Genomic DNA, 14,450 nt, shown 5'->3' with positions numbered 1-14,450 from the left:
TTCGCTGTTGTTTTTTTAAAACCTAACAACAAAGTTTCATAGCAAATCGGCAACTGTTTCAGAGTGCTTAGGACATGTTTAGAACTGCAACTGTTAACAAGTTAATATTTATCATTTTTAGTACGGTCATATATGTCATTTATGTCATCATGGAAATCAGAGGAAATCAACCTATTCTGTCATTTTGGCAAGAGATAGAGATTTTTTTTAACTCTTTGTCAGACCAAACCCCTCAACTAAGGCTTTGGGGAGCTGTGATGTACATTTAATATTATTTTCTGACCTTTAATTACAAAACAATCTGAGGATTAATTAGTTATGATAAAAATTGTTAGTATTTGTGGTGAATAAATGCAATCCAGAAATCAGTTATCTTTACGCCAATCATTAATTAGAGACTGTGATAACGAATCAGATTGTAATGTGCTCTTTCCGCTCACCTCTCAGTCCAGCTACACAATGCAAAAAAGATGCACATCAAGCTGCTCTGTGCTCTAAATGGCTGACTGCATTTCCTGGTCAACTAGCTGAGTTTATGAGCTAATTAGCTAATGGTAGATCTCAAGCTGAGGCCTGCCTCCTTAACCAATCGCAGTGCAGGCTTTGTGATGCATGACATCCACATTATAGCAGGTCTATAGAATACACTAATGGCGGCAAGTGGAAAACGCTGTGATGCTCTGACTACCCGCTCTGTCTTGTTCTCTCTCTCCTCATTTGCTCTTCCTGCCGACTCATCATTTCTCTTTTGACCACCCGTTCATTTTTCCTTTCTTTTTTTCTCCCCTACGTCTAAGTTCGGCCTCTCATTTATTTCATCCCTCTCCTCTTTCCTCCTTTGTTAGTCCCTCGCTCCATCTCCCTGACTAATATAGACTGGTGTAGGCAAGTGGGAGTGGAGCAGTGTCTGTGAGCGATGGAGGTGTCTGCTCCCTTCACTCACTGATACAGAGTGCAAGTATTGATTTTTTGAGGTGCAAATGTAATGTATTCACTTCATATTTCTCTTTTATGAATAATAACAACATGCACGGATGGTTGGCTGCCAAGGTCGACTGGAAAAATTGAACTTTCCACGTGCATTAACGCATAACAGAATTTACTCAAAAACATATTTGCTGGATGGATAGAGTGTAGCAGTTTACAATTAGTGCTAGCAACAGGCTGCACACTTATGTTTTATCCTTAAGCACAGCCTTGAAGCTAAAGGAAAACTGTTGATCATGACATGTCATCAACCATAATTCTGTACAACTCATGCAGCTTCTCCAAGAGCAGAAAAGAACAACCAACATATAATTACTCCTCTGCTCCATCTCTAAGATGGTGCTCGACTGCCACATACAGTACCTAAACGCAGAAAACAGCCACTGCAACATGCAGCCATTACAACGCGTGGTGCTGGGAATGGTAACTAACAGAGCCAGAGCCAGTTGCTGGGTCCTCCTCCTCATGACATTCCTGGGAGGAGGACTGCCATGGGAAAGCATCCAACATCCAGTCAATACACTGCTCGCATACAAAGGCACAAATAAATTGAGGCTCATGTCTTGGCAGGCGTAAATTCCAGCAGCTGCCGCGTTAGAAGCAACAGAAACGCAGAGAAATTGAAGATTTAATGATGCCAATGATCAGATCAAGGCAGTGGTGATTAATAATGACGTCCATATTACTTCTGTGTGCAGGGTCCAACTTTGTGAGGGGTGCCGACATGGTCAGGAGGGAAAGCTGGGCTGTGTTAATGGGAATTTGCATTATGTAACGACCTGTTCATGGTTCTTTTTCACATTAAATAATTATTAAAATTACTGAAACCCTTTCTGATAAGTCACCCTTTATATTGTGTTTTTAAGGCGATAAAGGCTTCATTAAAGGTTCATAACATTTTATAGATCAGTTATTAAACATTAAGAAGAGCTACTAAAGTTCTAAATGTTTGTAATAATACTTGTGGGTTTCACAGTTTCTAGTAAGACATCAAGTGTACACTTACACATGTTAACAAGCTTTTAAATCATGGATTTTGATCCGGATTAAGCGCCCCATTAGAGGGTCTTACTGATGAATTTAAGAGTGTCTAGCTGGAGGATAAACAGCAGCCACAACAATTTTTCGGTGCTTGGCAGCCCAAAGTTACTCTTGAAGAGGGCTAAATGATTTACAATCCATTGATAAAGATTTACAAAGCCCTTATATAAAGGGTAATTTACTCGAAAGTTTTTTCAAAATCTCCTCTAGTAGGAAGTCTCAGTCCTAACAAACATCTCTGTCAGGCATTCTCTCCTCTCTAATAATCCGACAACATCTCCAGACGTTTATCTTAATAGCAATATCTGTGGCCAAGAAACCCATATTTTTCAACTAACTAAAGTATCTGGCTCAATCTGTAAACAGACCACTCAAATCTAAAGCTCACAGCAGCACTACAGGACAATCTGATTCCATTTTATAACAACCCTTTTACTGCAGTTTATCCAAAGCTGATCCCTCGCTACATCACATCACATCAGTCAGATCTGCTCAGTCCCACTATGCCAGAGTTTGTGAATTACCTACAAAAAGTAATGCACAACAATTTGTATATAACCCATGTAATCATTAGCCAGTAATTTGCGTATACCCCTGTGATCACATGACGAGTGAAAAAGGCAGTAACATAAAGACAGAAAGTCTGCATACCACAGCAGGTTAGGGTGGTCAAACAAACACAGGACTTTTACCCACAAGACCGGTATTTGGAATCGTGTGAGACAAAGTAAGCTTTGAATTATTTTAACCAAATTCCTTTTTCTAATCCTAACCTATGTAACTTAACATTAAGTATGTAATGTGGAGTGCATCTTAGTCAGATATAATACAAACCACTGTATGTGCATTTGCCTAAGATCTCATATGAGCCGCTGCATGAGTAAACATTGCAATATGACAATTTGAACAAGCAACATACCCCCACATCAGGCTCGCTCATCAATGCCCCCCATGACAGTTAACCCCCCTTTGGCATCCCACTCCTGTTTTTGTTTCTTTGTTTTTAAACTTATCCACCTTTGGTAAAGTCTCCATCCTGTTGCATGTGTACATGTAAAATATATGAACAGTAAATTGTTGCATCAGATGTAAAAGATGCTACAAAAACATGATGCCAAGAAAATTGGCAAGAAAACACACCTCTCATTTGCTTAACATCACTACTAATTAGGGTGTCTTTTGTGAAAACTGACAGTGACTGGGTGTTTTCTGCACCCTGGTGAATCAGTGGGTACTCCTGTATATATGAATGCAATTTTCACCTGTTGTTGTTCCTGAGTTTGACGTGTCCCCCAGGCTCCAGGATTTGCCCGTTCTTCAGCCAGGTGAGCTGGGGCTCTGGCTCTCCCTGTGCCTGGCAGGTGAAGATGGCAGTGGTGCCAACAGGCCGAGCAATGGACTGCGGAGCTTGAACAAACTCTGCTGGAGCTGAAACAAGAGGGAGGGAGACAGAGAGTCAGATAAGTTGGACTCACTCCCACAATCAAAAGGACAGTGCCAAAAAAAAATCTGAGCCAGAGAAACAAATTGGGATGTTTAAGAAGTATCCAGAGGTACCACAGCTTAACTTATGAAAATAACTGAAGAGCCCACAGGGTTTGCAGGCAGCTGTCTTTATTATAAAGAAGCAGAGTACTGCATTATACTGTAGGTGTATGGTATAAATAGTGTTGCAAATCTATAATTCAGGGTCAATTAGCAGGATTATACAAGACACTTGATCAATGCAGATACATGGAAATAAAAAAGTGAGAGGGGAGAGCAGAAAAGTGGAAGGACGAGAGCAAGAGAATCAACAACAGCACTAATTTGGGACTAATATGATTTAAAACAGCAACACATTTAGATGAAAATACAGTGATGCAGTTTATAGATTCATCATTTCCTGCCTTATATTTGCTTCAGGCTTCCCAGCTATGGTCAATTAGTGGTAATAACTTATTCATATGAAATGGTTCTCTTAGCAGAGAAGGTACTTTCTTTAAATCACAGAGTAATTACACTTACATCCGCCAGAGTTTAATTTCTGGCTTCATGTTTTTATTTAAGCTGACAGACAGAGAGGTATTGCACCATCTCCCCTGCACTCATTATTGTCCCAATGGTTATCTGTGATTTGATAACCTGAATTATTTATGCCCATATTAACTCAGAAAAAATGTTATGGTAATTATAATATCTCAGAGTCATCACTAGACGGTAGAAAGCTGGAACACCAGGCGTATCATATTGCCTGTTAAAAAAGAAAAAATTAGCTTTCCTTCTGTGCCATCATTTAACTCATCATTACCTGGTGGGACTGAGTAACGGGAGTCATATTGTAAAATTACACCTTTAACACAGATGCTGGTTGGAATAAAACAGCATTTAATTCTGTTGTAACACAGAGAGAGAAACCTGGACCAGTGTTGTGATTCTTGTGAAATAACACTCTGTAACAATACTCCTGTGTTTCTCAGCTTTAGGCTCATTCATTCAAACCCCACATCCAGGGGACAGGACAGCTCCGACTCTCCACCGGATCAGCAAACTTTCTGTTGCTGCCATGACATGAATTAGACCAAGCACTGCTGCCAGCCACCAGCCCGGTGTGACACCTTGGGCTTGAGGGTTTGCGTTTGCTGAATTTAAGCCACTACAGCCAACAACCGATGGTCCTTCTCCTGAGCTACTATATCTACTTCTTGGGAGGCAGTCCACAGAGGCAGGAAGCGGGGCAATAAGACCTTGTGGAGGCCAGCTACCTAATTCTTGTCTAATTTGTGGTCTGATAAACAGACAAAGCAGGTCAAGGAGGGGCTGAACAAATGAGAAACATGAGTGTGCAACAATGAAACAGGATTAGATACATCAATGTTCGGGAAAAACTAAGTTACTGTATAAAGCATGTGCATATGCCCTCGGAAGTCTGGTGGGAGGAGCTTGGGAGAGAAATATGGGGGACATACCTGCAACCACTGATTCAAATCTCATATACCATCTTTCTCATGTGACTTAAGAGCTCTAACCTGTAACGTCTGTGTAGGTGCCTAAGTTTTGTTGTTGTCTTGTCTCTGTTGATTGTCTCTTCTTTACTTTGTATTGTAATGTGTTTTTGTGCTGCTGAAAACCAGTTTCTAACTGACTGTCCAGTTATAACTGTAACATACCTAATGTTACTTTTAATTCCCTTCCTGTATAAAAAAAATAAAATAAATGAATTGAAATGAAATTTCATTTTATAAAAAGGATGATTAATTTCCTTTACCTGCCAGGTACTGAGGTTTTGAGCTAAAGTTACTCAAATAGGACTAAATATTGCATTTGTTTGGGACCATTTTCAGCTGTAAACTAATACATGTTTAAGGATTTACAACCGCAGTGTCCATGTGCTCAGATGAAGAAACTTGTACATAGATAGATTTCGGACAATAATGGAGGTCTATGTCACACGGTAATTAGTTATAGCAGCAGTTGGCTACACAGAAAACGTGTTAGTGGCCTCCTGTTGATTTTGATCAAAAGATTTGTTAACAACAAGAAAACTGATTAGCACAACTTTCATTCTTAAGTGCAACAGCTACATTTTTGGCAAGCTAAACATCTTTGTTTATTGTTTTACTTTTCTCCAGTTTAACATTTCCACCCTACTGTTCTGTCCTCCATCTTGTTCCCATCCTAATAGACAAAATGTTGTCTGACACTTTTTCAATGTAAGCATTTCCATTCTCCCACTGGAAAAGCTGAGGGACCCTGAGGCACTTGAATGGAGGCTGCTGACAGCGTGTGATGGTCCTTTCATTTATCTCTCCTCTTTCCCGGCTTCATTCTCTCTTTCTCTCTCTCGATGTGTTCTTTGAGGGCTGTCTTAAAGGTGAAGGTCATAGGGAGCTTGGTAAGATATTGATTTGCACCTGTAAGGGTGCGGGTTAGATCATCAGCACTATCCATCCATCTTGCTCTTGTTTTTCCCTTTGGGCTGTCACAGCTTGACTCCTCCTCCGGTCTTTGTTTCTCTTGTCTGTCTATTTGTACCCCGAAGGAACCAAAATGAACCTAATTGATTTGCTGTATCAGTGCATTTGTTTGATGTGTGATGGTTTAATGAGTACTGTTGTCTGCATTCATCTGGAGCTGGAGTTCCTGACCACTGTACTCTTGATAGTCATTGACACCCTCACATATTCACAGAGGTGCTAATGGCTTATTTATACTAGATTAATTCACTAATAATATCATTTTCTTCTCATGAAATCGGCATAATCTACATTTATTTGGAGTAAACAGTACACTTTTGTTTCGATGAATCAATAGCAGAACCCAAAGACACTGATGCGTAATTAACATCCGTGGCTTTTCCTCTTTGTTCCTGCTCGGGTAGGAGCTTGTCTTGGACTTGACAGGCAGATAAAATGAAATATTGATCAGGATCAATACTGCTATGGGCTGAAGCAAAGTGTGGTCCATCTGATCAATATGTGAGTGAGGCTGGCAGATGCTGAATGTTTCCTGCTTGGTGACAGTTAATGCAGCGGGGGCCACCCACACCTGGCCTCATCCCACTGGTCAACAAGTTCATGGTACTGCTTGCACCACTCACATGATGAAGAACATAATAGAACAAAATAAAATAATAAACTTTTCCAAAGCACTTTAAAGGACAATACCAGTTTTGCATGTTACAGCCCATCAACTATAAATGCTATGTACACTAAAGATTTATTATTGCATTTACTGACAATAAATTCTATATTAATGTCCCGGTATTTAAATATTGTACATTCTTATAGCAAATATTCAATGGCCTTAAGTGAAGCCATAGGGGATGTACCGGAGATGCAGCTTTGTCTTGTGACATTGAGAGTTTCAGTACAATTATACCTCACAGAGTTGGCCTTGTTGCACTCATTCAGTGGTGACAGCGTTTGTATAGTCTTGATAAAAATGATCGAAAGATCAAAACCTGCAATTTAACTGTTTTTTTTTATATATATATGTGTGTCCACAGAGAGGGGAAAAGACGCAGACACTACCACAGTAAAGAAGCAGATACAAATACTCTCCTGTGACAATAATTGATTTTTAAAGGCTGTGGGCATGAAAGAGAAGTTTCTGAGGTGAAGCAGTCTGGTTTCATCGAAATACGTGACACAAACTCTTAATTTAATGGTAAGCAAGAACTGTGTTTGAATAATTTGCCGGCAACACGAAAACAATGCCAATGCAAAGTCAATGGTGATCTTTTTTCGAGATGGACACACAAATTGAGAATAAAATAAGACAAAGTCTACATAGGACGGGTAGAAGGGTGGTGGGTGGGTCAAACAAAGTAGGAATTTCAATCAGGAGACAAAAGTTTCTGTCCAGTGTGAGACCAAAAGTCAACATAGTTACATGACTTTACATAGTTAAGCAAAGTACGTAAGTTCATGTCACTTATTTCCTATGTCCCATAATTATTATAACCAAAGCCACAATATTTTCCTTAACTTCACCATGTGTTTCATTGTACTCTGACTTTGTATTCTCATCAAGGGTCTTTCTTTTCCCAAGCCAAACCAAACTACAACTGATTCAGCACTTTGACCACGTCAACGATGTCTTTGAAACTACAACCATTTGTAAGAGACTTTGCACTGGCATTGTTTTAAGACATTTTGTTCCCTCCACCTTATAATGCATTGTTAAGAGGTTGTGTCTATTTCACGTATTCCTGTTAGACTATGTTGGGTGGGGACACCAGAAATAACGACAACCGTAGTCCAGCCTTTCTGAAATTCTACACATTTAATGAAAATCGAAAACTATTGACATATCTTATCCTCTGATTTAACTGCGAAGGATAGCTTCATAGATTTGCCAAGATTATTTTATGTCAGAAATACTCAACTTGGTTTGCTCGGGGGCCACTTTTGCAAAATGACAGGAGGCCAGGGGCCAGTCACAGCAGCCATATACATGTTTCCAGGGATTTAGGACATTTCTAGAATTTTTGGACAATATTAGTATTTTAGTATGTTTCTAGGATTTAGGATATTGGGTTTTAGCTAGAACCTCTGTCAGGAAATCCTCCACTGGCACTTTTTTTTAAAAAGCAAGCTCTATTTTGATTCCATTTTATGCACTCTGGCACCGTATGTATACTTTAAATCCAAAAATAATTATTATAATTATTTTTATTGTGACTTAGACAATGGTTAGGGGGGCACATTTGGCCTATTAAGTGTCACTGCTTTATGTCATGACAACTATGTCTCTAAATGTGCTCCTAACTTATTCTTCTGAGCCCCAACTCTGATCACAAGTATCTCTATGGACACTAAACATATTGTTTGTTTACCCTATCTCTAAAAAGCCGTTTGCCACAGAAGATATAATCACATGGGGCTCCACAAATGTACTACACTGTACACGACTGCCTGTCCATGCAGGGCCAAAACTCCCTTACACAGCATTTTAGTGACCACAAAAGCTGAGTTTTAGAGACTGCTACTTTTTAATATGATGTTGTAGGTTTGCTTTATTTAGTTCCATTGTTAAGCATTATCGACGACACCAGAGTTTATGTTAATAAAAACATTTTATCCTTTATATCCTCATCCCCACCTGGCTGCCAGTGTTGAGGATTTGGATCATAAGACTATGATTGGTTAGTTAAATTCATAAACCGTTTGTCCACACCTGAGGAGATCACTGACTCTTTATACTGTGCCATTAATGTTTGTAATGTTTGGTGGAAACATAAAGCACTGCTTTCTAGTGTGCCTGGTGCAAACATTTTAACTGCTGTCTGGCAGGTAGAAAAACTGTCTAAATTTTTGTGTTAACTTTTGGTTGGCATAAAAATGAAAAACCCTTAAGTCTGACAGAATTATCACATTATATGAAAGTGGTGGAGCAGCAAAACACTGGAAGGAAGAGACACTAGTTGAACTACAGACAAACCACAAATGCAACTGAAAGTGTTGGCTTATGGGAAGTTGGTGGAGTTGTCATATAGTAGTCAGTGTGCCTGCACAGAGGTCCACCCACAGAATTCATAAGCTTTACCTAATCACCTGACCATGACTGTGTTTTTGTGCTTTGAGTTTCCCTCCATGGCTCCTACTGAACCTTTTGAAAACAGCTTTTATCCAGGACTCACCTTGAACTACAAGACGTCCCTGAGCAGTCCTACGAACACGGGTCCCTGGTTTGTTAGCAGCACAAACGTAGACCCCTGAGTGCTGCACACCGACATCTGAGATCATCAGGTTGCCTGTGCCGAGTACTTGGATTCCCTCCACGCCGATGGGACGGCCGTCTATTTGAGGAAAACGACACAGAGAGCAGTTCAGATGGATGACAAAGACTTTATATAAGTAGAGCAGCAAACAAGACTGCACACATGTACAGTATGTGTTTATGTTAGGTTTGGCAGGATTAGGTTTGTTAGGCTTGCTTAAATTGCCCACAAGATAGACTAATTAAACCTATTGCACGTTTAAAGTCACAGTTTCACAGAAGCAGTACTATTTCAAGCCCTGTGAGAGGTCCAGAATAGAGCTTTCACAGGGAAGTGTGTGATTCTCTGAATTGTAAAGTGTTATGATGACGCTGCCAGTACAAAAGACAGCAGAGAGGAAGGTCACACAGTTTATTGTTGCTGTGTGTGAGCAGCATACATGCTGTAATTGGTTAGGTTGTTGTCAGAGTGACATCCTAAAGACATTCATCAGCAGCTTTTTCCTTTAATGTTTTTATTGTAAGTGCAGCTTCTCCAATAGATGTTCGGTTAATTAAAGCTTTCACACATGAGCAGCAATTTTTTTTTTCTTCAGACCTTGTCTGGCAAAGCCTTGTAGTACATAAAACAGTTACACAGGAGATGTTCGAGCCACCACTGAGGGACCAGAAACTAACTGCAACTTCTAATCTCCTATCTCCTTACACAATCCATAGCTGCCTCCTCTCTGCTCTCACTGTACTTACACGATAAGCTCACACTTTCCTGTGCTCCCTATCTGCAGTCTATTAGCTATGGGGCCAAGGGGGCATTTTAATCCCATCTTTGACTTCCATCTGCAGCCTGTAAGCCTGTATGGTCCACATTTGATGTGTAAAAAGGCCAGTCAGGGAGGCAGGGGGACGGGCACCATGCCGGACACATGCAGAGGCGGGAGCTCCAGCCAGAGATACAAAACATATGGTCACAAGTCAAAGGTGTATTTTTACATGTTCTTTCATATCTTTCATGCAAATTATGAAGGCAAGGCAAGTTTAAATCAAAGTTTGTGATCAAATATTTCTCTGAATAGCGTGGTGCTACTGAATATGTCAACAAAATACAAAATGTTACAATACACAGTAAGAAAATATAGAAAGAGATTAAATATGACAAATAAACAACAAAGAGAATATAATCATGCAATAAACTTAGCTAGAAATTGCTCTATAAAGATGAATTTTGAGATCCCCTTTAATCAGATATGTTCACAGGCTCTATACTGTAATAAGCAATAATCAAAGCCAACACAAAGACCCTTCTAGATCTTTTTCAACAGATGATAAAAATAAAATTGACTGGGTCCAGACCTCTCGATTCGTCCACTCAACTGAGTTTGAGTTGACTGATTCCGAAGATGGAAATGAAGTGTAAGTAGTTGACAATACTGCCTGATGTCAGGCAAAAAATATAAGCCTTTGTCTGAAGACCAAACCTCTCTAACAGCTTTCCAGCAGAAGTCTAAGGGCCCTGACGCACCAAGCCAATGTCGGGCCGTGGTGAACATCTTTCACCCAGTTTCTGCCTGTGTGTCCTGCACCGTTGGCACTAGTCACCCTTGTCAGCCAGCAGAGGCCATCGGTGAATAAAATCACTTTGATTAGCAGTTATGCTCAGTGCATGAGAAGAGAAATGAAATACCCTTTTCTTTTTCAACATCAGGTTGTATTGTTAATGTACTATTTGGCTAACTAGCATCTTATATCTGTTCTGTCGATCTTCCAGTTTCCCTTTTCGAATGATGAATACAGACTACCACCACCTGCTGCTATAGAGAGTTAATTCCTCTCATGCCGGCACAGATCATACATGTCAGCTGACCGTCTTTGTGGTGTTTTTAAGTGCAACTTTCTGGCCGAGACACAGGCGATGTGAAACTCGGCCTTTGTCGCCACTAGTTCTGTGATGTCAGGTTGGTGTGTCTGGGCCTTAAAATTCACAAAACAGCCATTATAAGTAGTCAGGAGAATCTTAAAGACAGTTTAAACTTTACTGGCAGCCAAACAGTCTTTGCAAGAAATCCTGCAGCTTCATTTAGACAAGAAGTGATGTTTTTGTTGTGATGGATTATGGAGAGGATAATATTTGTAATTAATTATGACAAGTGACTGAGATGAAATGAATCAATCCAACTTACCTGCCAAGTCGTTTATCTCTGCGTCTGTCATTGTGAGGTGTTTGAATGCTATTTCTGCATTTTTTTACTAGCACACACATCAACTTCTCAGTCAAGTGAGCTTTTGTCTCAACAAAAGCATTCTTGTTCTTTTCTTGCCTTTTCATACTATATTTCTTTCTCTCTCTCTTGCCCCCTCCATCAGTTTCTCTCCGTCAGGCACTAATTAACTTAGTGTCAGAAAAGAAAGAGCACAAGCTAGCAGGCTGTGGTGCTGTTGAATGAATAGCAGCAAACAAACTCCAGCATTAAGGAGTGACTGATGTGAAACTATCAGATTCATTATGCAGCTTATCCCAGCCTCCCTGCCGTAATCTAATACATACAAATCCCATCGTGTTAGCATTTCATTCTTGCAACATTGTGTAAGGCAATACCCTCAATCTGATTATGCCCAACTGATTGGGAGGGGCTGCAATTTACATTTGGAACAGCAAATCAGATTGGATAATAGGTAAAGAAAACAGATACCAGATTGAAAAATTGGTCACGACAGACTTTGAGTGATAGTCACGAAAAAAACGCACATGGCAGGAGGGAGAAACTAATCGTATCTGTTTCAGCACCTCACAGCAATTACTCAGGGGCTCTGCGGTGCTTCGAAGGAGGTTCAACTTCACGAGGAGATGAAGCATGCATTTATCAACACAGAGTCAAACATAATGTTTAGCCCCAAGGCCTAATGTTGAATCCCTTTGCCTCATGTATACACAATAGATGCTCCACTGTATCTAATGTATTCTGTGCACACATGTACATAACACAATGCTGACAGATCAAAGCTGCACAGCGAAGAACATACAATCACACAAGGACACAAAGTACATACGACCCACATGAAACACTCAGATTTCTCATGCACGAACGCACACTGTGATTGTACTTTGGCTCGGTGACACATAATTCCTCAAACACACAAGCACAGAATGAAAAATTCAAGAAACACATATGCACCTTCTTTGATCTGATTAGGATTTTTTTTTCTCACCTAGTCTGCTCCAAGACACGATGGGCCGAGGGTATCCGGTAGCAACACACTCCAAGATGGCGGTTTGGTGAACAGTAAGGGTAAGGTTTTCTGGGCCGACCACTATCATAGGCTCTTTGTAAACAGATGACTGAGAGCCTGGAAGAAAAATAACAGGGGAGAGGGAAGAATAAGATGGGAACAAGCATGATGGATGGCATCCTTTAATTGGATTTCTCTAGAGTGCATTAGCTCGATATGCAGCTATCTCTGAGATCAACTGAAGAGGAACAATAGCTTTGGAAAATCTTGGGAATATGCTGGGACAATAGTCTGCTCGTGGTATGTAGATGTGAAAAAGATTAAATCCACCAACCTGAAACTGTGAGGAGTGCCTCTGTGCTGTGTTTCACTCCTGCACTGTTGTGAGCCACGCAGCAGAACTTCCCACTGTCCTCTTCACGCACTCCTGTGATCTGCAGGACACCTGTTGGCAGGAGAGTGTACCTACGAGACACAAGACAGAAGGAGACAAATACAATGAGACATTTTAAATGACCGAGTAAGTGCTGCCGTCTCTAATAAGTGTCAGGCTGCAATGTGGTTTGGTCCAACCTCTCGTCCTTGGTATCCACCGGACGGCTGTCTTTTTCCCAGCTGATGACAGGCTCTGGCAGGCCGTGGATCTGGCACTGGAATCTCGCCACGCCGGACTCTTCAGCACGCACAGACTCTGGTTGGACATGGAAGTCTGCCATGGCTGTAGAGGGAGAGAGAGGGGGGTATTAGGTCAGAGATTCAAGCTGCCAACAGGAAAATAACTATTTCTCTAAGATTCATACATCTTTCATTTCATAAAAATTAACAACAAATCTATCAAATCAACAACAGAGAATTCTCCTGACATGTTTATGTTTTCATTTACCATTCAGTGATTATGTCTGCAAGGGTAAAGTAAAAAAAAAAATGCATTCATTAACACTTCATTGGAAAAAAAACACAAGATAACAAGATTTACAGAGTGTGAAAACTGACTGGCTGAAAAAGACCCATATAGAGTTGCTGCTATTAGGACACAAGCATCATCTTACAACAGAGCTCGATATAAAGTGCTCACTTTTCTCTTTACTCATCGCAGTACTGAACAGATAAATGATATAACAGCCATCCACACCAAAACTATACTCACTTCATTATCAGTACTGTTATTGTGCATGGAAAAAACAATAACTTGAGAAAAAGACTTTTGTGACTTAACTCAAGATACCTTGTACTTCAGAATGATAAACAGCTAGTGTGTCTACATTTTCATAAGTGCAGAATATATGTGGACTGAAATTATACTGTCAGTCATGACCACTAGAGTAATCCTTGGATACACACACTGAAGGGTAGGTGGTTAGTTTGTCTTTGCTCTATGATAGTCACAACCTATGACTGTACTGTTGTAGAAATCCTCAAAGAAACTGCACTGCACTGCATTTACTCATCCCTGGTGTAATCTACCCTGGAACTTCAGATTTGAAAGACCTTTTTTAGAGATTATTTTTGAGTGGTTTTATTGCCTTTATTAGAGAGGAGTGGTTGACAGACAATGTGCAGTAAAGGGCTACTGGTTGTACTTAACCTACATGGGGTGCACACTCTACCAAGAGAGCCTTCTGTGCCCCAGATCTTTTGTGTTTAATTTAAGAAAGTTATTTGGTGGCAGGGGCCAAATGGAAGAGATAAAGAGTATATTTCTTTAAAATAAAACCCTATAACTTATTCTTTCAATATGATCATGTGATAAATGCTATTTTGATCCAAATATTGTCCCAAGTCCTAAATTTATTAGAAAACTTCCAAAAAAACCTCTAAACCTCTCTACAAAAACCTTGAAGTAACACATTCACATGATAGCAGCATGTCTGCCAGTTCTGCTTGAGAGAAGACATGACACATGTACAACAGTATCTGAGTCACCAGTTGCTGAAGGTGATCTCTACATGTAAAGTGCAGAGCACATGGATTTCCTGCCATATGTTGACATTTAG

At 40.2% G+C, this 14,450-nt stretch overlaps 1 protein-coding gene across 1 annotated transcript in view; it reads right to left on the bottom strand.

Annotated features, from left to right (window-relative positions):
• Positions 1-14,450, bottom strand: part of igdcc3 (immunoglobulin superfamily, DCC subclass, member 3) — a 68,244-nt gene that overhangs the window by 15,144 nt on the left and 38,650 nt on the right. Inside the window, exons 3-7 of the mRNA XM_042488616.1 lie at positions 13,030-13,174; positions 12,791-12,921; positions 12,436-12,573; positions 9,152-9,310; positions 3,291-3,456 (exon numbers count right to left, since the gene is read on the bottom strand). Of these exons, the coding sequence (XP_042344550.1) occupies positions 3,291-3,456; positions 9,152-9,310; positions 12,436-12,573; positions 12,791-12,921; positions 13,030-13,174 (739 nt within the window). The remainder of the gene's footprint in view (positions 1-3,290; positions 3,457-9,151; positions 9,311-12,435; positions 12,574-12,790; positions 12,922-13,029; positions 13,175-14,450) is intronic.

The sequence above is a fragment of the Plectropomus leopardus genome, chromosome 1 (assembly GCF_008729295.1).
Source record: "Plectropomus leopardus isolate mb chromosome 1, YSFRI_Pleo_2.0, whole genome shotgun sequence".
Classification (NCBI taxonomy): domain Eukaryota; kingdom Metazoa; phylum Chordata; class Actinopteri; order Perciformes; family Serranidae; genus Plectropomus; species Plectropomus leopardus.
This window is presented reverse-complemented; position numbering and strand designations above follow the sequence as displayed.